The sequence below is a fragment of the Podarcis muralis genome, chromosome Z (genome assembly GCF_964188315.1).
Source record: "Podarcis muralis chromosome Z, rPodMur119.hap1.1, whole genome shotgun sequence".
Classification (NCBI taxonomy): Eukaryota; Metazoa; Chordata; class Lepidosauria; order Squamata; family Lacertidae; genus Podarcis; species Podarcis muralis.
The window spans coordinates 10,884,859-10,912,002 of NC_135673.1; the positions used below are offsets into that span (position 1 = coordinate 10,884,859).

General features: G+C 40.3%; 1 protein-coding gene and 1 long non-coding RNA gene across 16 annotated transcripts in view; one reads left to right on the top strand and one right to left on the bottom strand.

Moving 5' to 3' along the window:
- The window catches only part of LOC114589229 (uncharacterized), a 36,626-nt gene extending 22,730 nt beyond the window's left edge, over nucleotides 1-13,896 (top strand). Inside the window, exons 4-5 of one of the 5 annotated variants that reach the window (XR_003704616.2) lie at nucleotides 3,358-3,481; nucleotides 12,514-13,896. This is a non-coding gene — a long non-coding RNA (uncharacterized LOC114589229). Of the gene's footprint in view, nucleotides 1-3,357; nucleotides 3,482-3,609; nucleotides 3,710-6,469; nucleotides 11,442-12,513 lie in introns of those variants that run through there. The other 4 variants (XR_003704617.2, XR_003704614.2, XR_003704613.2 and 1 more) reach the window with 4 other exon arrangements.
- The window catches only part of RALGPS1 (Ral GEF with PH domain and SH3 binding motif 1), a 214,439-nt gene that overhangs the window by 18,330 nt on the left and 168,965 nt on the right, over nucleotides 1-27,144 (bottom strand). For 7 of the 11 annotated variants that reach the window (XR_013391382.1, XR_013391384.1, XR_013391380.1 and 4 more), the window contains exons 12-15: nucleotides 23,923-23,990; nucleotides 4,701-4,827; nucleotides 3,680-3,831; nucleotides 2,285-2,336 (exon numbers count right to left, since the gene is read on the bottom strand). Coding sequence is in view for 4 of the 11 variants with exons in the window: in XM_028715422.2 (XP_028571255.1) it covers nucleotides 2,285-2,336; nucleotides 3,680-3,831; nucleotides 4,701-4,827; nucleotides 23,923-23,990 (399 nt within the window). In the remaining 7 variants the exon portion in view is untranslated. Of the gene's footprint in view, nucleotides 1-2,284; nucleotides 2,337-3,679; nucleotides 3,832-4,700; nucleotides 4,828-9,081; nucleotides 9,168-12,617; nucleotides 12,723-23,922; nucleotides 23,991-27,144 lie in introns of those variants that run through there. The other 4 variants (XR_013391386.1, XR_013391385.1, XM_077922579.1 and 1 more) reach the window with 3 other exon arrangements.

Here is a 27,144-nt window from a genome sequence, read left to right on the forward strand (position 1 = left end):
AGGACAGAGCCTGAAGAAACAGTTCTGATTTCTCCATTCTGAAGAATCCACCCTCTGGGCATCTAAAATAACTCCCACCTTCAGGGGGCTCTCCTTGACTGCATGTTACTTGATGGGGGGTGGGGGGAACAGCTGCATCTCCCACCATTTCACTGCAAGGCAGCTAGGCTAAAGGAAAAGGAACCAGGCAAGGAGCTCTAGTAGCTCCGCTCGAAACCCGTACACCTGCCTAGACCTGAGGCTGGAGGCTGGAACGTCCTTTGCTCCCCGGTTTTGATACCAAAACATATGCCTCCAGCTCCAAGCATCAAATTGAAGCAATCTATGAGCTCCTTTCCTGCCCTGGTCATGAGAAAAAGGCAGTGGAGGGGAAGGAGGAGCCCCAAGGCACACCACAAAAAACTTCCCTGCGTTACCTTTAATGGGCTCTACCTAGGATATATCAGTTGGGGAGAGATTTTTTGTGGGGGGGCGGGTAGCATGCTTAAATATTCATCAGACTGTCGAGTTCACACAAAATCTAGCTTCTGTGTTGCTAAGCAGGACTGCTCTGGGTGGTTGGGAGCCCTTCAGCAGAAGGAGTCAATCAGCAAGCTGTACCTGACTCCTTACAGTGTGGGAGATTTTGTTTGAGGGGAGAATATCCCCAGCACAAGCGATGTATTTCAGCTACAATGAAGGCTTTTCTCAGAGGTGGACATTTCAGTTCTCCTGCCCTTTTTTGCTAAATTTCTTAATAATGGCATGGCCAAAATTTGAGATTTCCTAAAAAATAACAAATAACAATTTATTATTATTTTTTAGTTCATCAGTTGGAATAATGAATCTGGCTGTGTTGAAGCTGCATAACTTAATTTTGTAATGTGTTCTTGGACACTGCGTCCCTTGTATCAATTTCTTCTTTTCCTAGTTTACAACTATCAACACACACAACTCAGGCAAACAGTTTCAATGGAAGACCAACCCTCTTAAGATTATAAATGACATTTTCTATCCTGACTTTGTTACTCACACAAAAGGCTCTAAACTCAAAAATATAAGATTTTTATATGCAACTCTCCCTACCTTTGCCAATACAGTGGCCTTCAACATTTACTGCACTTTAAATAAGGACACATTCAGCAAGAAAAAGAAAACCTGAATTTTATTTCTTGAAATAGGATGTGATATCATGTACAGTGTAATAAACAGAAGTAATGTGCACCCAGTAAATATGAAACAAGATGGTGGCCATACCCTCCTTGCACTATTCTGAGAGTGAGAAACTTATGACCATTGTGCTCCATGAAATATTTCTTGCATCCTCTTTTAATATAGTGCCTGGTGATTGTAGGCATAAGAAATAAGTATCACCCCAGAGAAGGCATAAAAACATATTTTCCCCAGCAGGTGTCAGTGAAAGTATTGATGGAGGTATGCTCCTGCCACTGTGTGCAGGCGGGAGGGAGGCCCATTCCTAAGGGTGACTGGCAAGATGAGGTACCAGAATCTGGACATTGTACACTTTACTGGTGACCTTCCAAATCTTGTTTGGAAGGATCAAATCAGCAAAAGAAGGATCATTATAAGAGAGACATTTTCCTGAATAATTTCTAACACATCATTTTACTACACCTTTTTCCAGTGTGGAAAGGACTCAACAATTTTGCTCTTATTTATCTCAAAGCTCTTTTGTTGGAAAATTTTGTAGCTTAGTAAATAAAATTGTGGGACTTCTCAAGGCCACTCAGTCCATTTGAACTAAGGCCTATCAAGTCTGAACTGGACCAGATTTCACCTCTGATATCATGTGCTAGACAAAGGCAGATGTATTTGGCTTAATTTCTTATGAGGAATTAGCTATTCAACATAGTTGAACATGATTTGCTTAATGAAAATGCGGCTGAATTTGTGGCTTTCTAAGAAGGTGTTATAAGCAGATAGGGTATGTGGACTCTGGTTTATGACAAAAGCCCAATATTGACAAGTTAGATGTCATGTTTTCTTATTAAGGTAGGTTTGAAAAATGTTTGTTTTATAGCTTGATGGGATAATAAGAGCTAAATGTAGTGTAGGAAGCACAAAATATAGGGCATACACACAGTGAATATTTGGAGTGACAGAGCTTCCACACAACCTCAGAATGGCTGCATTTATGGCAATATTTCCCCCCACAATTACCCTGCAGGACCTGATTAGTTCCTTGAAGTAAACTGAAACATGGTTTCAATACATATAAACTGCAGTGCAACTAACATCTTATACCATTGATTGAAGGTTATTTATTGGCAAAGAGGACACTCACCTTTCAAGTCCTGAAGAAGGCTCCTCACTAAATTCTGAGCTTTCACTGCTTCCTACAAAACAAAAGGACATAGGGATCTGTTATGCAGAAGAAGTCCACTTGCCTTAGGAAACTTCCAGAATACACCACAGAAGCCAGACTTAAGAGGCCAGAGTGAAAGTGATGTAAGAAATTGCTCCTGGGGGAAATGTTACCCTGACCAATGTAGCACTGCAGTTTTCTAGGTATAAAATATTTTAAAATTGTCCTTCCGTTTTTATTATCTTCACACAGCTGCATGTTGTATAGTACCTTCTGATTAACACTGCTACATCAGTGATTAAACATAATCATACCAGCCAAAGAGAAAGCACAGACACCAAAAATATGACTGATTTCCCTTTAGTCAAGACACAGGACAGGTAACATAAAGCAGGTGACGGTGCCATGACAAATCAGCCTGATGCCTTACTTCTCCTCACCCTCTTATTACTCAATCAGAGCTTTTTAAACCAGTAATTTCCCATCACATTTACTCAAAGGCAACTTAAAGTTACCAGTGTAACCAATTCATTTGCTTTTCCAAACTTGGACTGTTTGGATTTTCTTTTGTTCAGGTGCTCAGTAAAGCAGCAGCCACCACAGCAACATAAGATTCCCAAATCCCAGGTTGGTTTCCACTGCAAAGGAACTGTACAACATGACAATGAACTGTGATGGCTGATCAGGCAATAGATGACAATGGCACTTTTTCACATTCAGGTTATTAAGTGATAAGCACATGCATCCAACAAAGTAGGTTCTTGCAAACGGAAATTCATGCCCTGGGAACCAGCCTCTAAATCAGACAAATTTCCCTCAGTCTCTAAATCAGAGGAGTTTTTACTCCACTAAAATCCACACTGCAAGGTGCTGGCCATTAAACACCCCTCAAAATAGCTGTTTCTTTCCTAACAGCTGATAATGCCTTTTATCTGCAGCCAAAGTTAAGCTTTATGCTAAGCTTTGTGAAACACCTTTCCACTTCCTACTGAGACCATTCCTACAAGTAGCTTGTGCTCTCCTGGCTTCAGTAGCATTGCTCTATTTTACAGAAGTGCTGCCACAACTCACAGAAAAAGAACAATACTGAAAAAGAACTGAGTACTCCCTATGACACAGCTGCCACAATCTAGCAAGTTACTTCTTGATAGGAAGACAGAGACAAACAAGAGAGAGGTGAGTCATGTGAGGTTTCTAGGCAAGCAAAAAGCAGATCTTCACTACTTTTAAAATGTTTCTATCCAAATGACCAACTATTGTTAGTCCTGAAATTAATTTATTTTCTCCTGATTCTGCATTTCTAGGAGCCTCTCTGAGCTTCAAAGCAGGCAGAGAATCAGTGAGACTTTTGTATCCAAACCATTGAATACTTACCTATGGAAATACCATTGGTGAAAACAGAGTTTAATGTGTTGTTTCTGACAGGACTGTGGGACTCTAGCACACTGTCATCCAGCAGGTGGCGTGGTTTCTCTGTTGGGAACGTTGCGCTTTTACTTTCAACTACACTGAACTGACACATCATACTGGAAAATTGGAAAAGGGGAGGGAAAAAGCAAAATGTTCTTATGTAATCTGATAACATCCATTTATTCCCTGCTTTTTTTTCCACATGGACATCATCTCACTGTATGATGATCATAAATGTCTGCAAGTCCTTAAGTGGAAGGTAGCTAATGGGACCTTTAATACGCTCCTCATTGGCTGCCTGATAATCTATTTAAGAAGTGAGGTCAAGCAGCCTGTATAATTAAGTGGTTATTGCCTTAACATAGGATGGGGATCTGGGAGTTTTCAAGTTCTTCCTCCGACGTTTCTACAAAAGTTGCTTGGTTACAGTGTTGCAGGCCATGAGATTCAATAGTCCTGAATTCCTATCCAAGCAAATTTAATGAGATGATGCTGGGCAAGTAATAAGTATTAATTCAAAGATTCCTAACAGTGGTAGAATAAGTAGAATGCTGGAAATCTTATCTGAAAAGCTGATGCTTCCCACTGTGTTGAAACTTCCCATATCTATCGGTAAAACTTATTTCAGAAAGCCTAGGTGAGGCAGAGGCACAATTTATTTGGCCTGTAAATTGGGAACTAAACAAACAAAAAAAAAAGGTATATCTGGTGATATACCAACTCCCACAGAGGTTGGGGGTAAGAATGGCACTAGAATTTGTCTAAAAAGGCAGAAAGTCCAGCACTTGCAAGATAAGACAAGGAGGTTCTGAGGTAGATGTTTTACTAGTAATGAGTGTCACTCCTGTGAAATTAGAAAAGGGGAGTGGGACCACTGGGAAGAATATTTCTGCTCTCAGTGAGTTTTCAATTGCTGAATTAAACCTTAATGATGTCTGAGTAAACTGTAAGAGCTGAGAAAGATGATGCAGATTGGAACACCCACTTGTTTCCCAGGCTGTGACTCTTCCTGTGTCGTGGTACAGGAGGAGTTGGCAGGCTGGCTGCCACCGAGGCATCAGGACAAGTTGGTCTCCTGCTGAACCTCATAGCTGCTGACACCTCTGACGGACCTACAAAATAGACACCAATTAATGCTAAACTGATGCTGAGGAAAGACATTGCTAGGTGTCATGTTATTTGCTTTTGGAAGAGCTGAATGACCCTGTAGAGACAGATGGAAATTATGTGGGGGGTAAAGGAAGGAAAGTGGCATCTGCTTAAAGACGATTGTCATTGACCTCAAATGGCAGGTGCTTCCCCAAACACTGCTTCTGGCCTGCTGGAATTACACCATCCATTCCTATTAAGAATCTATCCAATTAAACAAAAATAGCAATTTGTCATCAAAATTATGTGCAAGAATAGTTTTGAGACCAAGTCCCACACAAAAAATACTGGCTTTTCTATTACTTTAATGAGACTTGTCAAAAGCATAACATACATAGCCAGAACAATACGTCGGGCGTAATCTTCAATTTCTAACAAAAACATATGCTTTGAGTTTGGTTTGTAACCCTACCCGTCTGTAAACAGTTTGTTAGTATTGACTTGTAGCATGAGTATCTATGGGAAACGCAAGGATGTTCCATGTAAATCACAGCCAGACAGATGTCAGCTCTGGAACTTTGAGAAGGTCTTTGTGCCAACAAGCTACACATTTTTAGCTAGCACACACGCAAAGCAACAGAGATGGAACAGAGTTATCAAGTTTTTAAGTGGTTTCCTCAAGTTGGCTGAAGATAATTCTGTGTGTGTGTGTGTGTGAGAGAGAGAGAGAGAGAGAGTGAGTGAGTGAGAGAAAGAGAGAGAGAGGAGAAACAGAATTAGCTATAGGTGGCTGAAGAATTGCTACCAGATGGAAACAAGATTGTTTCAGCTGAGACAACAGGTCCTAAAGCTATAATGTCCAAGGAATGGAAAGAGAGTTCAGCTCCTACATAGTATTGACATTTCAGACTCTGCTAAAAAGCTCCACGAAAGGACTGGTTTCTATAGGGGCTTTAGGATTTAGGCAGCTGAGAGGAGAGGGGTAAGGACTGCTTCAAGTCTTCTGCATATCCTACAGTGAAAACAGTACATATATGAAAAAGGGTGAAACCTGGACATAGTGCAGTGATCACTTGCATCTATACAACTAGGTTTATATACACTAAGAAGATGGGATTCACTCTGGCTGACCAAAGCCTGTACATGTGGAACAGGCATGCATGGAATCAACATGTGACAAATATAAATATGGGTTTGATGCTCTTGCTATATGAAAGTGCTTTCTGAGTAGGAATTTTTGAATGCTTTAAGTGGCCCAAAATCACATTGGTGGGTTTCAATTTCGGCAGTGATGAAGTGCATCAGAGTAAATATATTTGAACCTTAATCTAAAACTAACATTACTCTGCATCTGGTGAAAACTTGGTTCAGATACGCTAATGGCAGGTAAGCCATGCATGAAGCAGGGAAGTTGGGCAAGCATGTTTCCTTAAAAAAAAGTTTGAACTCTGGGATTCATGGCATTGACTACAGTGAACAAAAGAGCAGCAACTCTTTCCCACAGAATAAAGAATGTATTGACAGATGTTGGATGCCACCTAGTGAAAGTAGGGTACTATACCATACTTATATTCTATGCCCAGTCTCCAGCCTGGAGTTACAGAAATATAGAAGGCATAGATTTCTCGTGGAAACATACTTTTATTTTCTTTTTATTTCTCAAAGTCCTAGATTTTAGCTGTGCCATTGGTGAAAGCAAACTAAGCAAACCTTCACATCTCCAGGCCTTATATTTGACACAAAATATAAGCAGAAGAATGAAAGGCCTGTTTTGGAAAGGAGGATACAAAACTAGTTTAAGGATCTAAAGTGGAGATGGAATAAAACCTCTTGGACATTTCTAGGCTACAGTCACTGCAGAAAAAGAAAGTGTATTTTATGTGTTCTTGTTCTCTGTCTTTCACTCACACACACATACACGTGACTGAAGCAGCTTCTTGCATGTCTGCCCTGGTGGATCAATAAGGGTTTGAAGCACTCAGCACTCTAGAAGGGTGAGTCACTTTGGCATTATGCAGTTTCTGAGAAGGCCTTATATTAAAAGGTCAAGAACATTTTCCAAAAATGCAGCTCTGCTCATTTCTTGTCCAGGGGTGTAACCAGAACCACACACTAGAAGTTGTTGCATGAGAAACACTGCCGTGTGTGTGTGTGTGTGTGTGTGTGTGTAGAATTTTGTGTACTAACTGCTGCTTCTCAAAGTTCCATTGGTTCGGTCCTGCAATATAAGCCCTTAGACATTCTACTTCAGTCTTGTTGATACCATTGTAGCAGACTGTCAGGTAAGAGATTAGGAATCCATTCTGAAGCCTGTCATGGTGGGAGATATGGGGCTAGTGAGTAGAGTGAAGAGAATTTATCAAAAGATGAGTTCTGGGACAAAGTTGTGGTACATTTTCTAAATGTAGCACTTGGTTTCACCAGGATTTTACTAGTCACACTTTAATAAAGGAGAGCATTTCCTCAACCAAAATCTGAGAACACACTTCGACATGATCCCTATCTCTTACATAAGATTGATGACCAGGTGTCTGAAAGTATTGTTTACATCCCATGTGCATAAACAAGAGTGAAAGATTGAAGGAGACCTTCAGGTGCTATTGTGATCTGAATCTATGTTACCAGTGAGTCCCAGCATGCAATGCATACCCATAAACAGTTACGTTGCTAATTTTCTACAAATGAAGGCAGCGATCAGGTCCATTTTTTTGGTATTTTTATTCCACTGCCACAGAGGAAAGTATAAAATATGTTAAACATTTGAGTGGTATTGATGCTATACAATTCAGAATACACAGAATAAAAGCAAAACAAACAAACAACTATTCACAGAAAGCCAAGCCTCAAAGGCAACAGAGTGCCATTGCTCCCCGTTATTGACAATAATACATCACTGAAAGCAGTATCAGTTCCACTACAGTATCCTGAGGCCAATAACTGGTTAACTAACATCTGCTCATTACCCCTGCATGCAAAGCCAGTGCAGCATCCTGTTTTTGTGCAGAAATCAATGGAAGTCAACCCTATGACTTGATTTGATGGCAGGAGGCAAAGAGATGGAGGAGGCAGCTGAACACAGACAAGCTCAGCCTACAACTGCATTATTCAAAACAATGCAGTTAAAACAATGAGCTTCCCGTGGCACCTGAATCATGGCCCTTAAGTTTTCAACATAGATCAGCTGGTGACTAAACCAGTGGAAACTCAGTGCTGACCCAAAGTAAACAACTAGTTGCACAGTCAAACCCTTTCTATTGTATAAGGGATTAGGTGGCATGATTTGTTGCTTTACTCATAATCCAATTGAAACACTTTGGTTGTTCTTTTTCTTATAAATCAAAATGCTGCTTTTTTTTTAAAAAAAAAGATCTTTTGAGAAGTTAACCCTGTTCTGGGTTTACCGAAATCTGTTGCTCAACCACCGCAGCAGACCACTCAGTTGAGAAATAAAATTTATTTGCTACATTGTGTAATCTCTGTATTCACACTAATCTCTGTAGCAGAGTTACTGGTCTTATTGACAGAAGTTCCAGCTTTTAAATACACGTGAGAGCAAGTAATTTTGGCTGCTTGTTCCCACTAAATGATGTCAACTGCTACCAAATACCCCTCCTGTTTATTAGTTCCCCACCCTATCCACTTCTTGTGCATACTATTAATGTTCATATACCTCCCAATGAAACAAATGATGTCTAGCATGATTTTCCAATCACTTGGCACAGGAACACACATGCTTGGTTTTCATTACTTCTTTGCATTATTGTCAAGATGACACTGACATATACACTGAAATAACATACAGAAGGTATTAAAACATTATTACAAACTGTTTGGGGAACTTGAGAAAAGCCCAGCAGAAGCTGACGAGTGCTGTTTAGAAAGCTGTGGCAGGAACATTCGGAAAAGTTGACCACGTAGCTTTAATATCCCCAAGGATCTCACTGTTTTTTCCTTTGCATAATTTTTCCATGAATAATCATTCAAGTGCTATAAACAAATTGTAACTTATGCAATCCTTTATTAGCACATTAAGCCTCCAGAGTGTAAACTTTTAGTTCACTAATTTTGCCCTAATAAAACGAAACAGGAGCTGATAGATCTCAAGCTGATGAAATGACTGAATGGGGAGCCACAAATCTCATAGTTTGAACTGAGTAACAAGCAGAAGACATTTTAAGTTTTTAAAGAAACTTTTGGGTTTGGTGCATAAAAGTGTTATTGATGCTAAGTTGGGTAAAGGTCTACATAGCCTATGTGAAATTTGGCCAGATACTTACCTACTTAATTGCTAATGTAACCATAACTCTGGGCCTGGTTAAGAACCAGGCACAAAACAGACGCTTAAGAAAATCAGAGAAGAAATCTGTCAAACAGAAGAAAAATATAAGCATGTTGTAAAAAGGGTTAAGCCTTTAGCTCTGGCTATTGCAAAATCATAGTTTTCCTTGTTTCAGTGTTTTGCTAAATGCCCACTAAAGTCTATTAAAATGTACAATATGTGGAAAGCCTGCAAGTTACAGCTGCTGTGTTGCAGGCACCAAAGAGAGACAAATAAAAGGAACATGTTTGGTGTTTTTTTAAAAAAATCAAATCAAATCCCTGTTTTGACTCTAACTAGGCAGTTCTGTGAAAGAAGATGCAAAGAGATGACCAATGAAAAGAACAGGGAGCCAGGAAGATACATTTTAGACTGCCACAGACAGTCATCTCTGCTTGAGTGACAAATTACATTAAATGCATTTTTAATTAGGAAGTTTAGAAATGGTCACATTTCTTTATTTATAAAAAGCAGGCATAGGGCTCGTAATCTGGATCAGGACTATGGTGCTTCTCCTCCCACCCCAATTTTCCCTTTGGAAATTGTCCCCTAGGACTGCTATTTCATTCTAAAAGTCCCAGTGTGTGCTCTGAAGGCACAGGAAGCTACCACCTTTGCTGATGCTAAGCCAGTCTGGGTTTAGTCAGTGCCTGAATGGAGAACTCCTGGGGGCCATAGGTATGTTACCTTGGATTCCATGATTGCAGAACTGAGGGGTATAAATGTAAGAAATAAACATTTGAGTTCCATTCTGCCCTCTTTAAAGAATCTTATGGTACAGCATATGAAAGAAGGCACACTGGGTAATAAATCAGTTACAAATGATAGCAAACACCAAACTAGGCTCAGTAACTTAGAAACATTTCTCCCCTCCATATCTCTACTTTCTTCATATATATCACAGCATTAAGTTGGCCACCTATCCACTCTGGTTTCTGAGGGCTGCTAGTTCTGTTACATTTTTTCAGCACGTATCTCTATTGTATATAACGTTATATGTTTTATTTTTATAGAGATATGTATTGCAGGTAATTCCTGAAGAATGGAGACACCCTGTACCTGTACAGAAGAAGTCCCTTTGTGATATGCGAAGTGCTCCTATACATGCTGAAATCTGAAGTGTGATTCTTCTCAAATCTTTAATTTCAAATAAATACAAAGACCTAAGGCTTTAAAAAGTGGATGACATCATTAAATAAAGATCAAGCTATTTCATTATAAACTCCCCAAAGAGATAAATCATTGTTAGTTTACAGAAAGCATTTCCTTCCTAATGTCAATGTCCTTCATGGTTTTGCTCCCATAGGAAAATTTACTTTGTCCAGGGAAAAAATGACAAAATGAAACAGCCTGTTATTGTGCCTCAGTTTAGCCTTGACCAGCTTTAAATATATCCTCTTAAATATGTTGCCCAAACTTCATCTGCTATGTTCTTCTACCAAACACTGGAAAGTGCCTTACTGCTCAAACAAGTGGACATTTATGTGGCAAACAACTAGACAAGTATCACAATAGCATCCCACATGTCACATACATTTAAAAGAAAAATGGTACCTTCATTTATATTTAAAAGCAGCTTCATTTTGGCTACAATTGAGCTCTAGCATGATGTAACAAGAGGTATAATAGCTTAGCAGTTGTATCAGTGTGGCTTACAATCTCCAATTAATATACAGCATTCATATTAATGTTCATTAATTGCATGTACGAATGCAAATTTTAAGAATTTTTGACCATCAAGCAGGACTCAAACACAACATCATTCTCCCACATAAGATTCCCTGTAACTGGTATTCAAAGGCAGATTGCCTTCAACAGTGGAGGCAGAAAATACTCATTGTAGCTAGTAGCCCTTGATAGCTTTATCTTCCATGGATATGTCTAACTAGCTTTCAACACCATCCAAGTTGGTAGCCATCATTACCTCTCAAAGTGAATCCCATGGTTTTACTACGCACTATGTGGCGGCCACTGGCAGTGTGTGGTGGAGGCAGGGGGCCATAGGAGTTTATTGGGTTTGGCACCAGGAGAGGGATCCAGTGATTTATGGGGTTTGGCACCGCCCATAAGGTAGAAGCCAGGCCAAATGGAGGAAGAAGGGTCAGAGTGATCTGAGACAGAGGGAGGCACACAGGATGTGTCGGGAGAGGAGGAAGAGATTGTTCAGGCAAGGGATGGGCCAACAGACTCCTTGTCATTCCCCACCCCACTGTTTCCTAGTACCAGCAGGGGTTTGAAGAGGGAACAGCAGTGATACCTTTTATGTAGGAGCCGCCTCAGGTTGCACATACCCCATCAGATGAGGGTACATAAGGGGGGGCATGGTCTCACTGTTGCTGTAATTACTCCACAGGCACAGACTTGGAGAAAGCACCTATATCCACCACTGCCATACTTGCTCACAAATAAAAGCAATTTTCACCTCTCTATTCAGAACAGCAGGGAGGGAGGGTTCCAGTCCAATGAAATCTGGGCATATTTAAGGGGTCATGTTCAAATTAGGAGTGGCTGGACCAGTACAAACAGAATTTGAGAAAGAAAATGAAACAGTCTCTCATGCTTCGTGGATTTTTGAAGGGGTATTTACTGAGACCTTTTTTGGGTAGGCAAACTGGTGCCTGTCATTGCCATGTTGACAGCCCTTGGCTTAGAGAAGATATAGGTTCAGTCACCAAGGGGAGGGGAGTGAGAAAACCAGGAGGAACTAAGTTTGCCACCAAGGGTGGAGTGCAAAAGAGGGTTCTGAGTTTTTATGTCTGGTGAAGGATTTTAAGTCTTCAGTAATGCTAAGTGACTACCGCTGGTGGTGGCACTGCCATCAGTTGCAGCGTGAAGCTTTCTTCACCTGGGCTTAAAGCAGACAAATGAAATTTGTCAATAAATTTGTGAGCAGATAAAAACAATATTCCAAACCCCCAAACACAGAGAAATAAATCAAATGGGCATCTGTTAAGATTAGGAAACTACTGAAGTTGTACCACTGTCAGCGCCAGAGATGGGAGGAAGGGTTCTGATGGACGTTTCATTCCTGTCTCTTTAATGACTACCAGAAAATAAGCTATGAAAGCCATAAGACCAAAATTAAGAACAGGCATGACAATTAGGCACTTCTGGCTTGCAGTAAATGACTTGCTACTAAAACATCCACAACAAAGCTATTTACTAGTATCCAAGGTTACATCTAACACAAACTGCATAACTAAATGTCAGACTAATTGTTTACGTGGAAAACGATGTTTTCCTTTGAATCCAAAATGAAGGAAGTTCCATCCGGATTGCGTCACCAGTATAGTAGCCTGACTGGCCAAAGGAATATAAATGTACAAACATCTTTGCTTATTCTCTCTTTTCATTTTTCTTCTTTTTAACTCTTATTTTGCATGTACTCCAGATCTAACAAAGTGCGCTCATTGCAAGCTCGTTCCAGGGTCAGACATATTGAGCATGACTGGGCCAATTTCCACCTCATTACGGTAATGTAATTCCTCTGACTTAAGGGAGTTGCTCTTCTGCATTCACAGTGGGGTAATGGAAACGAGAATGCTCTTGTCGGGAAGTATTATGGGGCCTCAACAGTGATGTGGTTTCACGGAGTTTAGCCTGAAGAAATTGAAGAAACAAAAGGATCTATTTATGGCTGGAGCACTGCCTACTGCCTTGAAAAGAACATGACCTGCTTGACCTAGTCCTTCACCTCTCAAATAAACACTACAGTGTATGTAATGATTGGCCATTTTCTTCTGTCCTCCATGATTCTTCCCAGAGACTGTATTGGAAGTTCAAGGGTCAAACAGTGCAAAGACCTAACACACAACAGTCCAGACTATGGAATGCTTCACAGATAATGCTTTACCTATGGTGAGATAATCTCTACAAAGGGAGGGGTGTGTGGAGAGTGTACACTGTCTTTTGTTTAGCGTGTGTTGGGTTTTAATTCTAATCACAAGGACATGGATTGTGATGCTGGCTTCCAGAGTCATGTTTTTGCACCTTAATTACCGGTAATACTTCTTTCTAAAAATATACAGCAGTTAGTAAATCAATTTTAACTTCATCACTGACATTATTTCTGTGCAAGAAAATAACTTGTGTGAAGTGAGTCTTATATGTACTGTATCCACTAATGTGTTTGGTTTCTTAAAATGACACTGATCGTATTGAAATGCATACAGCAAAAATGCAAAGCAGGTTTGCATCAGACCAAAATCCATTACTGAGGAACACGGAAAGCTGCTAGAAACTTAATGGTGAGGTTTTAGGAATGAGGACAATTCTTTAACACTTTTCTACATTTAAGAGCTATCAGATGCTGGGAACATACACAATTTCTGCTCTGTATTACGTTAAAACATTCTCTGGGAAAAATTATTGAAGCACATGTTCCAAAACAATCCGTCTGCTGGCTATGGTGCTCATGTTGGACATCTTTTCGTCTACGTTACAGGAACACAGATGGCTTTTTTCATCATAAGACACTTGATTGGAAAATGTGAACAGTTGAAATATTTTAAATGCTGTCCAAATAGATATTGTCTCCCAGTCCTCATGATTCTGTGGCACCACTAAAGAACTTAAAATGTCCCCATTAGAATTCTACAACTTCTAGAAACGTAGGTACTTTGTACAACCCTGAATTTGAAAGCTTTTTACTACATATAAATGGTAGTAATGGGCTAGTTTTACTCTATGGGTAGCATTCAGAATTTAGCATGAATGGTGGCAGCAGAAACAGAAAACCAGCCATCAATATAAAACTACTCTGTTGTGAAAAGTACTTCTGTCTCTTGTCCATCACTTGGTCTGATTTCTGGAAAGTTGGTTGGCAAACAAGCAGACAGCTGGTTTGCTCTGACATGTCAAAGCCAAAATTGTCGGAGAATAAAGCTGTATTGACTGAGTTTCATGTTGCCACAGGACACTTTGCAAGAAAACCACATTTCAATGAAATGATCTTCAGTGGAGTAGGAGCAGGCATTTGCTAAAGATGGGTAGGAACGAACCCTTAATTCTGCAGTCATCAGATGGCCAACATACAAACTTCACTAAAGAAAAGGAATCAAAGAAGCTGCTGCTCACCTGAATGGATTATGATAATTCAGTTCATTAGCACTACAGAACACCCCATGTGTGACCTCAGCACAGACATTTTATTAATAATGATGATAATAATAATGTTATTACTGTATTTTTGTGTGTATAAGATGCTCCCATGTATAAGACAACCCCTATTTTATTTTAACACAAAATTAAGAAATCAGTATTTTAAACATCAAACAGAATAATTCTGGTGGGAGGTGGCCCAAAGTTTGGATTGCCATATTTCAAGAGGCTTAGCCTGGGCCACCTAGGTCACCTGCATCAGAGTCTGAACCCAAGCCCAGGCCACCTGCGCCAGAGCTCAAACCCCTGTGCATTCACCATCCATGTATAAGACAACCCCCAATTTTTTACTATATTTTTTTAGCAAAAAACGTCGTTATTTATACCCTGTCCATCTGGCTGGGTTGAACCAACCACTCTGAGCAGCTTCCAAAGGACATAAAAATAAAATAAAACACCAGACATTAAAAACTTCCCTATACAAGGTTGCCTTCAGATGTCTTCTGAAGGTTGTAGTTATTTATCTCCTTGACATCTGATGGGAATAAATGATAATGATAGTGATAATGATCTTCCTTTTCAACCTTCAACTTTCCCATGTCTCTTTCCTTTGGTAGCTTCCTTTTTTTCCAGGCTAATGAGTCTATATGCCCCTATGCAGTCCTGACTGGCACACACTGCTTTTTATTTAGTACCAGAAACCCAGTTTTTTTATTATTGCTGTGAAAGCTCTTTGTCTTCTGCTGTATGAGTAAGATTACAGAAAACAGTTTTCATAATCAGGTAGCCCCTGGTGGACTGAAGGAACCACTGCCAGGGTTGAGGGGCAGAGGGAAAGAATAATTGTGTCTCCTCTAAGATGAAAACAGTCTTAGTGGAATGGAACTTTACTGAATAACCCTCTCTGCTGAACACGTACTAACCCCTGTCTTTCAGAGGACTGTAACTTGGCTGACCCTGGGCAGAATTTCACACATGCTGCAAAAGCCAGTACGGCTGATGTAAAAGGGACATGCTGACCCTACCACGTTGCAAATCTAGAATCCAAAGAATGGAGACAATAAAGAAATCCCCCTCTCTTCATTTTTAGTAGTGATTGAGATAAGCTCCATGGTCCAGGATATTCCAGCATGAACTAAGGGAAAGTTATGAGCCACTAAAAATAGGGATTTCTAATAGAAATATCTTGGAACACCTTAACAAAAAATGTCTGCTCCAGTTCCAACTATACAATGTATTGACCACACTGAACGTTTTTGTTGCTGGGGCAACAGCTGAATTTTTTGTGTTTATTTAGTTGTCCTCAGTATCACACCACACAAGCAACTCTGCTTAAACAACTTGGTTCAGGAATGCATTTAAGCTTCAGAAATGTTCATTTCTTGATCTGTTTAACAACACTTTTATAGTCCTATAAGTGCTTCTTGCTTAGTGGGCACTAACACACATACGTATGAAAAACCGATGGCATTTATTGTATTATTGGCAGCAGATTAGAGCTTCCCAGCTGGGCAAGGACCAAAAGGCAGTGGTGAGCCTGTCAAAACTGCATGCTAGAGCCAGCCTCAGATGGAAAACCTAATGGAAGAATGAAGCTACAGGAGTATTTCCAAAGGCCACTGTGGGCAGCCTTCAACTAAACAAACCAACCTCCCCCCCCCCCCGGCACAAAAAGCTTATATGGGAGAGACGTGGGCCTGATCAAGCCCAACCACAACAGATGCTACTGAAAGCTTACGGTGACAAAGTGATAAAGCTCACAGTTTGCAAAGAATCTGTTCTTCAGGAATTATTCAGTATCATTCACTTATGTGACAAAATAAACACTCATCCTGTTCCAAAGGAATTTGATCTCAAAGAGATGGATGATAATCTTTCCTGGATACAACAATGCCAAAGGATCCTGTTTTGCATCCAGCTCAACATTTCTTTTTAAAACTTTATTTTTAAAATTTGAACTTTCTTTCATCATTCCTATAATGCACTTGAGGACTATTTTAAAAATAAATAAACAGGGCCAATGTGGGCCAAACTACATGTGATACTGGAGCAATAATTTTGGTGCTTCTGACATTAATTTTCTTTTTGTAAAAACAATTGCAGAACCCTTAGTCTGTGGTCTGAGGGGTGGGAAATAACTGCTGCTGCAGCCTGGTTCAGATCACACCCCCTGGAGCTGCTATTAGCTACAGAGAAGAAAACCTGCAAGCTTAAATGAAGAATGGTAAAGTGACTTCCACCTTGGAATATATATGTATATATATATAAGCTTTCTCGGCAAACTACTATAATATTAACACTTACGGTCCTCCAGATGTTATTGGTCTATACCTCCCATCATTCCTAGCCATTGGCTATGCACTAACATATTAAATGAGTGTCATAACTTACCGAATATCCACAAATTCCAGGGAACCAGTAGCGGGAGGGCCAAACTACAAGCAGGTGCATGTATCTTTATTCTGGCACTTTTTTTTTTAACCAAAAGAAGTCTCTGCAGGCTGTAAGATTCAGCAAGGAAGAACACTCTAATCTAAAATTGCTAGATGATTAATCACCTTGCAGATAGTTAAACCTGTGATATAGACCCTGCAACAAGCAAATGCCAACTATGCCCACATAATCTACTCCGCTACAGAACTCAAAACCAGCAACCACAGCATCAGTGGCTCACTCATCTGCACATCCTCCAGCTTAATATAAACCATCCCTTGACAACACTGCCCTTCTCCTGTCTACATGGGACAAACAGGCCAAGCAAGAGGAAAAATGTAAAGCTTGGCATAAGAAGTGGCAATATTCTGACACCAGTAGGAAAACATTTCTCTACTGTTAATCTAGAAGCCACCACTTTTCAACAGCAAGAGTTCAAAGAAGGTTCCAGCATGAAATAGCTGAACTATTCAATCAGTGAATTTAATTCAGTTTGGGACTTAATTGGCACTTTGTGTTTCTTTTACCAGTGTTGAATCAACATAGCTAGTAAGTTTTGATAATCAGTGGCAACAATTGTGAATGGACCACTTTTTTGCTCTCTTGAATTCATTGGGGCCATGTATTCCCATGATGCAGACCTACTGCCACTCTATGTATTTCAGGTCTTTGGCTCCACTGAACTTTTCTTATTTGTCTCAATGTATTTATCTCTATCAGGGGTGGGGAACTTTCTTTATTCCAATGGCCATATCCCCTTCTAGGCAAATTTCCATGGGCTGCATGCCAGTGATGGGTGGGGCCAGAGGCAAAAGTGAATGTGACACAGAATTGATCAGATCCCAGCCTCACAAAGCAGCTCAGGGAGGGTTGCCATGCGCCATGAAGGATGTCAGGTGCCCTTCAATCCCAACTTCACCCTTGAGGGGCTGGGACTGAAGGGTGCATGGTGTCCTCGCACCACCCTGCGCAAGCTGGGGGCGGGAGGATCTGATCAGAGCCCTGTGCAGCTTTGCAAGGCTGGGATCATTTTAATATTGAAAAAGAGGATGTGTCCAGGAAAGAGAGGACATATGGCAACCCTACAGATTGTTCTGATGAGTAATGATAATAGCGATAAAGAAGGGCCTTTGGATGAGACAACTGGCATCCTGGCTTAAATATATCAGGGAAACCCATCATCTTCGCTGCCAAGTGTGGGCGATTGGGTAAGCTGCATTGGGATGCAGAACAGTGACCAGAGTGTACCCCAAGAGGAAAGAGAAAGCCTGGAGGATTCCAGGGAAGCTGGAGATTGCTTGAAGAGGAGATGTTATTGTGTTTTTAAATGTGTCATGTTTCTATGATCTACTTTGATGTTGTGTTCTGAATACTGTTAGTATTTTTTCTTTTATTTCTTGCATAGCTGTGGAAAGCATTCCCTTTTGCTGAAGGGGTGATGGTGTTATAGATTTCGGAGGGACCCTCCTGAACCCCAGAAATTAATAAATGGTAAGATTTTTATTATTTGGGATGTGAAGGGAGAGATACAATCTGCAGAGGAATTCCTGAGCTAGCCTATGCAAAATGACCTGGCCAAGCTAGGGCCATTAAGAGACAATACAGGGTCATTGAGATCCATTGGCAATGCAAGAGAACTATCCTCCCTTCTTGCCCTGAGGTGTGAACAGAGACTGGGGGTTTAGAAGGTTGCCAGTGTAACTAGGTTTAGAGGAAAATATAGTTTTTAGTAGGGTGTTCTGAGAAGAAGGAGGAAGAATCCATCTTTGGCAGGCTGGCTGCACTGCTGAGGGGGGACAAGCCTCTCATGAAATGACTATGCTGTAAGATCTGGACTCCCTCCATGCAGGTGTAAATAAGTGAATATACTTATTTATTATTAAGAATATACTTTCCTAAAGCTACGACAGTGTCTCAGTTCTCCAAAGGAACACAGACCCCAGGGGAGTGCCTGGAACCCCATAGACTCTTGCTACTGCTCAGCAGAAAGAGGGGGAGGCACCCAACTTTTGTAACATTATGATGATCTAAAAGCAGCAATGGATTGTACGAAAAAGGCAAAGGAAAATGTGGCAAACAGAAGCAGACACATTTTGTAAATTCAATGATTTCGTCTTACAAAGGAATATGTTCAAATAGTTCCCACTGAGATACAAGACAAACTTATACAAAAGCACCTCTAAACATCAAGTGAAATCCTTCTCCATATCTTACATGGGTACTTCCAAAGCAGTTATACTTATTTCTGTCAATATGGCAAAACACAAAGCTGGCACATCAATGACAGTTTAGAACAGAAACTGCCTTCAGGATAATAGCTGGTATATCAGTTTGCATGTCCTGATTTGTTTAGTCTGGTTTGAAGACATATTTATACTACCTCTCGTGTTCCAAAACGAACTTCTGAATTAGGGAATTAGGAACGTTGTGCATACCACATTCCTCTTGTCCATGCATATCACAGAAACAGGATACAGCACAGTTAATTTGGACACTTCAGTCAACTGGCAATTACAGGGAGCTGGGTATCACTTACACATACTTAAGAATGCATATGGAAGCTCATGAGCAAACACTGAAAATGAAGTCAGCAACAATTCAGAAATCTATTATTTCAACCCTCTGCTCATTATGAATTCTAGATTCTAGAATTCCAGATGTCAGGAAAATCTCACAGATACCTGTTTCAGAGGGGGGAAAGTCAATATGTATATATTGTGAACTCTGTCATGAATGGAATTAAGCAATTTCAGTAAAAATAGTCATGATATTTTTAGAGAGCAAACAATGAATAAAAGGCAATTGTATCTATAGAATTATCTTTGCAATGCTTCACTTCCATAGGATGGGCAATCTTCAAAGGTGTAGTTTAGGAAGAGGACTTTGTACAAACCAAGACCCTGAAGCTAGCAGTAAAGTTGCAGAATAACTAGTCGGTATTTGATTTTTAAATTGATAGGACCTGTGTCACTGCCTAGAAATCACACTATTTAATCTAGATATCAGGAGGTAACTATTGGCACCACATATTAAGGTAGTTTGGTAACTTTCTTTGATAGTATCACTATCTATCCCCAAAACTGCAAGATTTTGGCCTCTAGTCATAATGTGGATTTTTGAGGAATTTTTTGACTGTGCCTAGCACTTCACAAATGTTGCTAGTAATCATTACAGCAATCTTATCAGGTAGGTCAGCATTTCCAAAACTGCGGAGAAGAGGGGATGGGAATGAGGCTGAGAAGCTGTACTTTGCCTATCAGATGAGTTCGTGGCTAAGGCTCGATGATTCATAGCCACTATATAACACTCACACACATAAAAATGGTTCTTGAAAATGCAGGATTTACTGTCATTTGAGACAGGGAACATTCTTGTGAAAAGTGACCAGTCATTCTGAACTAGATTACAGCTCTCTGGTTTACACAAAGATGTAATCTGTGGAGCCTTACTCATAAGATGTTTTTCCTGTATCTCCCTTTGATGTACTGTGGTGGGAATATTGCAGAATTATCCTGAGGAATGTACTGTGGACGCTTGGGTTGCAAACGTGATCTGTGCGGGATGCACATTCGCAACCCGCAGTGGCGTTTCTGCGCACGCACGGGTTGCGATTCGGCGCTTCTGTGCATGCGCAAAGCACAATTTAGAGCTTCTGTGCATGCGCGACCGCCGGAACCCGGAAGTAACACGTTCCGGTACTTCTGGGTTTCGGCGGATCCGTAACCCAAAAAAATGCAACCTGAAGTGTTTGTAACCCAATGTATGACTGTATTTGAAGAATCTAGTGGTATCTTCCATTGCATTTTCTATGCCATGTACTGGAAGTAATTTTACTCCAAGTCTGCCAGTGGCATTTATCTATTGCATGCCCTATGGAAGTGCATGTTTATTCAGCTGCACAGACCTAGAAGACAGATACTGTATAATTCAAACAAACTATGGAACTATTGATAGGATGGGATACTATCAGCTTAACTGCAGGAGCAAAATACTTAAGAAGAGCATTCCCTAACATATCAGGCGTAAGAGGTGTGTTCTATAACACAATGCCTCAGCACAAGTGAAAGTTAGCTAAACTCATTGCCAGTATTAAGTCTACTGAGAAAGATACAACAGTATGAACACATCAGCATGGCAACATTTATACTGCACGCTAAATCAATTTAACAACGCTGATTTTTCATGCAAGAACCACTTAGACAGCTCTCAAAGAAAGAAGGATTTAAATAGTTATAAACCCTGAAGGAGGCATGTCATGGGAGATTGCCTTGCTTTCTGATTTGTTGGTAGGGGCTGATAAAAAGGTAAATGTATATAATCAACCTCAAGCACATCAAACTATGGTAGTTACAGAGTATTCACTTCTACCCCATGGCTATGTTCCTTTATACAACAGCAGTTTGGGTTTTTAAAAATCATCTCCTGTCCAAACCAGTGGGATGCACAGTGGAAATAAACCTAACAGCGAGGCTCTGAATCAATGCCACCCAGGAGAACTGGTCTCTGGCAGTCTCCATGTGGAGGTGGGGGCTGGTGAGGTGGGCTTGGCTAGCTAATCTTGCCCCTGTGCCAAACTGTTCTGGCCAAGCCCACAGATTTAGAAATAGTTCTATTTTATTGTACATGTTTGTGTGCATGTGAGAAAGAGATAGGAGAGAGAGAGAGAGAGAGAGAGAGAGAGAGAGAGAGAGAGAGAGAGAAACTGGATTAAAACTCTTACCAATTTACTATATATATATATATATATATATATATATATATATATATATATGAATGAAAAACTTTTACATGTTCTGGCAACCTATGCTTCTAGCTACTCTGCTCTCTGTGTGGTTCAGAAGCTTGTTCTACTTTTTCAAAACTACTCAAGCTGAACTACTGTATTTTTCCGTGTATAAGACAAGGTCCCCCCCCCCCCAAAAAAAAACAATGTCAAAAATTAGGGGGCATCTTATACTCTGGGCCATCTCCCCCAATTTTCTTAAATCTGAGTCCCCCAAAATAGGAGGCGTCTTATACATGGGGGCATCTTATAGGCGGACAAATACGGTATATGTATTCTATGACACAGGGGTGTAGCATGGATAGGGTGAGGGGGGCTGTCGCCACAGGCACAGGGATTTTTGAGGGTGCATTTTACTCCTCACGTTGCCCTTGCCAGCCCTGCACCGCTTTGCAAGTCTGACCCTCATCTCCGCCTCACAAAGCAGTGTGGGGCTGGCAGGGCGTCAGGAGGACACAACAGAATTGTGCCCTTCCAATCAGCCCAATCAGACTGTTTTTAAGGTTGTATGCCTGCTCCGCTGCATCCTCCTCACATCACCCTCCATACCCCCTGATGTGCCCGCCTGCCCCAGGCACCTTGAAGACACACACTGCTGCTGCTATGACAACAAGATGAAACTAGTACTAAAAACCCATTGCTGAAGGCAAGCATAGAAACCTATGTATGAGTGGGTGTGTTTTTTAAAGCCACCTTAATATAAAAATGCAAAGTTTATATTATAGAGATTCCAACACATCTGCCTATTGTTTCGTATTTGCTATATATTTTGGTGGCGGCTTCTGTTCTTCCCTCTATTGTATATATTCTATATACAAACATCTATCTGTGTTGTATATCTGCTACACAATGGTGTTTAGCGGCATGGAGTTGGCTTGGTTTCACTTCACTTTTATGTGTTCTCTCAAGCTATTCTGCTCAAGGCACTCCAGCTTATTGCATGTAACTCCACTGATGACATTGTATAGCCATTATTATCGTTTCTGAACAGGTGGCAACAGTATGGTAGAATGCTCTCCCTACAGAAATACGAGAGACCAATCATTACTGTCATTCTGCCAGCTCTTGAAGACATACCTGTTTAGGAAAGTGTTCCATGAACTCAACTTCTGATCTTTCTGTCTTAACTGTTCAACTGTTTTAATTATCATGCTTTTTAAATGGTTGTTTTAGGGTACATGTTAATTATGGATGTTTTCATGTCCTAATGGAATTGTTATTGTATATTTTAATTATGTATGGATTTTCTAACTGGTTTTATAGTTGTAAACCATCTAGAAGCCATTTTGGCATATAAGCGGTGTATAAATGAATAAATAATATATTACTAAGTCTCTTCCAATGTAACACACAAAATGACCTATCTAGTTTCCCAATCGTTTTCCAACCTACTTTCCTATTCACAAATGGAGTTTTGCTTTGGTTTTTGCATGCAAGTCTATTCTTAATGGCAGCTGAATTGCTAAGATACACGTTTAAGCTTCAGATATATTATAATCCTAATTATTATTTGTAAAATGAATGAAGACAGCTTTGTCAATTTTGTATACATTCTGCAGTGAACATTCAAAATGCAAAAACTACCACAACTACCCAAGATTGTTGCTGGTAAATATTCAAAATTATGGAATTACAATAGTGAATACGAACAATCACTGTATGTTGACAATCCCTGATAAATGTCAATGTTCTGAAAGCTCAAATCTGTGCTGGTTAACCATCCATCCACGGCCCCAACCATTACCAGAACTGGTCAGGTGGGAAGGATGACTCCTCCTCCTTCTAGAGAGGAGAAGAAAGCTTTCAGTAGACCCTGCTTGTCCTTCCAGTAGGAAGTATCATCACTAAAAGGAATTCATAAGTAATTCTCAGGTAAATATCATTGTCAGCATTTATTTGTTAATATCCAAGAACTGAAGAAACAGAAATCTATTTTCAGGCTCAGGCATTCACAAAATTTATCAGGCATTGTCAAGCATTCACACGTGAATGCCACTGATCACTAAATTTTGAATATTGATTGTGACAGAGAAAGCACACTTCTCAAATTGGAATCAGACTATTGATCGATGGATTTTATGTCTTATGCAATAACCAGTCTTCTCAACCATTATTGATCTAAGATAAAACTTTTACAGTAAGGCTTTCTGAAAACCACAATCCCAGTACAGTAGCTCTGAATGCTATGAAACACTCCAGTCATTTCACCTCATCTCCATAAAACTGTGGGATCTGACCCTTCACTATACATTAGAAATAGTTTTTCAACTTCTGAGGACGTCTGTCAAAGGAAAACAAACAGGCCCAAGTGTGTGTCACAACCACATAAACATCAGGGTGCCTATGCAAAAAGGAATCGCCAGGGTGGTCCTTGGATAGAAAATGGCGTGCAGCCCTGACCAATAGCAAAAAGACTGTGAAATTGTAAAGTTAAGTAATGCTATGTTGTAGGCTTCTTAACATTCCCAATAAATTTAATCATACCTGCAAGATCTTCCTTTGAAGATACCAGTCGCGGAGAGCTGTTTCCTGGCTCAATTCTTAAGGATAATCTAGAAAAGAGAAATGGTGACATGTCAGGAATTAAATAGCTTAACAAAAGCAAAGGGATAAACTTTTTTTATGTTATCGGTTGAAAGCAGGAAATCTAGCTTAGCCTGGACATCTCTTACATTCTTTGGATATGACGGGTGCATACTAAAGTATTAAATCCTTGCAGTGTGAAGCCCAACAGAATTTTTTACACTTGGTAAACACAGATCTTTACTGAGAAGATGTTTAAGCAGCTATTAACACTAGGTAAGACATGAATGAAAAACAGCTCTTTTTGTTTGCTTATACAGTGGTACCTCGGGTTACATACGCTTCAGGTTACATACACTTCAGGTTACAGACTCCGCTAACCCAGAAAAAGTGCTTCAGGTTAAGAACTTTGCTTCAGGATGAGAACAGAAATCGGGCTCTGGCGGCGCGGCAGCAGCGAGAGGCCCCATTAGCTAAAGTGGTGCTTCAGGTTAAGAACAGTTTCAGGTTAAGTACGGACCTCCGGAACGAATTAAGTACTTAACCCGAGGTACCACTGTACTGTAATGCGTAAGGACTGGTAACTAGTGAGCCCTGAACCAGTCTGCCTCCACTCCCCAAAAAGTGATTCCTGACAGCAAAATTTCAAACAAAGAGGCCAAAGAGATGTGAAGAAAGTGGCAGCTGCTGTAATGAGAAGTGCCAGGAGGCCATATCTCCACTCCTTTGTCCACTGATCCTCTGCTGTTTAGTGGCTTGCTGGTTGTTTTTTTCCAGTTGCCCTTCTTTCTTCCTACCATTCCTCTTTCCAGAACAGGACCTTCTCTTCTATATTTATTTGTCATTGCTCTTGGGAAAGTGTGGGCTACTAACTGAAGTAAACATAAAAAAGAAAAAGAAAAAAGCATCACTGTGCATCAGGGAAAACTGCATATGTATACATGAAAACAGATCTTGTTCTGGAGGGACTGAAGGTGGTATGTGGTTTGACAAACAAGAAGCTTGAGGTTTGTAGTTAGATAGCCTCTGATGTGTGCATTCCCAATACAAATCTCTACACACTTGATTAAAAGCCTGGTTTATAGCCCTCCAGAAGTGAGCTGCAGACCCTTCCAAGTCTCTCTATTTTCCAGGTATGTCCCTGATTTAGAGAAGCTGCCTCGGTTTCTAATTTGATCCTGGAATGTCCCACTTTTCCTTAGAATGTCTCGATTTTCATTGGAGAAATGTTAGAGGGTATTGAGTTAGAGGGTATAGAGTTATCTGACCCCCGAGCTGTCTGAAGGTAATCCGGTATAAGAAAGGGTTTTTTTTTAATGTTTAATGTTTTATGATGTTTTCATATATCTTGGAAACTGCCCAGAGTGGCTGGGGCAGCCCAGCAAGATGTTTGGGGTATAAATAGTAAAACTATCATTATGGAATGGAATGTCCCTATTTTCATCGGAGAAATGTTGGAGGGTATGGAGCTGTAAACTGCCACTCTCATATGAAAGTTATGTTAACCATGGGGAAGCAAGAGGTGGGGTCCTGTGCAGGCAGAGAAAGATGAGAAGGGAAAGAGAAGGGAAACACAAAAGACAAAGAATGCATTGTAATAAGCCAGCTCATGTTCCAGAGTTCTGGCGTCGAGTGCAACATTATCAAAACACTGCCCACCCCCAAAGTAGGAGGTATGCACACATGTCTGCAGAGAAGACATCCATGAAAATGCACTTTTCCTTACAAACAGCATTAAATAACTTTAACAGCTACAGATTCTCTCACCAGACCCTTGAACATATTCTATTAATTCTCAGTTGTCACAGTCTTCATGTATAACTCACAAACACTGCAAAGCAATAGGATATCCCTGGCTAAGACTACCCCAAGTCTTTGGTGAGCTATATTCATATGTTGACAAGTGTGGATCACATTATTTGAGAGAAACAAACATTCACTCTGTAAGGCCAGACAAACATGCAACCTGTTCCACTTCCGAAATGGTGTGGACACCCCGCCCCCCGAGAGAGAGAGAGAGAGAGAGAGAGAGAGAGAGAGAGAGAGAGAGAGAAACACATATAATGCACAAGGTGCCAACAGATAGATTGTCTCTGGAATACAGATTAACCTCCTGCTACCTTTAAGAGGAAGTTCCCTGAAGATGTTGTTTTTTGTCTTTAGCACAAAGTTCAAGGGCATTGTTACTGCAACTGAACGAAATTTTGATTTCCCCCTTTCCCCCCACAGCATTTTGTTAAGCATGACTAATCTAGGACTCACCAATAACCTAATTTATGCAAAGAGAAGAGCTTTGCAGAGTTTTACACACAAAGAAGAGGATTATACACTTTTGAAACAGCAACCAATTCTTTATTCAAACATTGACTGCTTCTTTGTTTTTAACTGTTTTAAATTATCTTAAGTGTAAATTGCCTCAAGGCTACAGTTTAGGTAATAATAATAATAATAATAATAATAAACCAACTATTTTCATTTGATTCTGTTTTTGAACTATTTTAGTAATTTAATTTACCCTTTTTTTATCCCTTTCATTCCTTCATTTCTTTAGAGGATAAGAAAGAAGCTGTGGCTATCTCATACTACCTTGCATTGCTCTTATTGTGAGAGCATAAGGGGGAATTAATGAATATCACTCTTACAACACAGACATCTGCATATTCACTCCCCCTGTAAGTTCCACTGTATTTAATGGCATTTACTTTCAGGGCAAGTATGTATAGCATTGCAACTGGGTTCTTTTTGTGCTTTCTTTTTTCTTTTTGCAGGCAGGATTTACCGTATTTTTCGCTCCATAGGGCGCACCAGACCATAGGGCGCACCTAGTTTTTAAGGGGGGGGGGGGAATAAAGGGAAAAAAAAAATTCTTTGCAGGCTGCTATCCGCAAGCCTTCTGAGCCCGGTGGGAACCCGCACTGACCCCTCTCGCTCTCCAGGCTTCAGCGAAAGCCTGCATTCGCTCCATAGGACAAACACACATTTCCCCTTCATTTTTGGAGGGGGAAAAGTGAGTCCTATAGAGTGAAAAATACGGTACTTGTTATACTAAGTAGAGAAATACCCAGAGGGCTATTTTGAATGGTAACACACATACACACACACTTTGTTTAAGTACTATATAAATGTGATTCTAAAACATAAAACCTGCTCTGCTAAATGTTGAAGTGTGCAGTTACGGTTGTT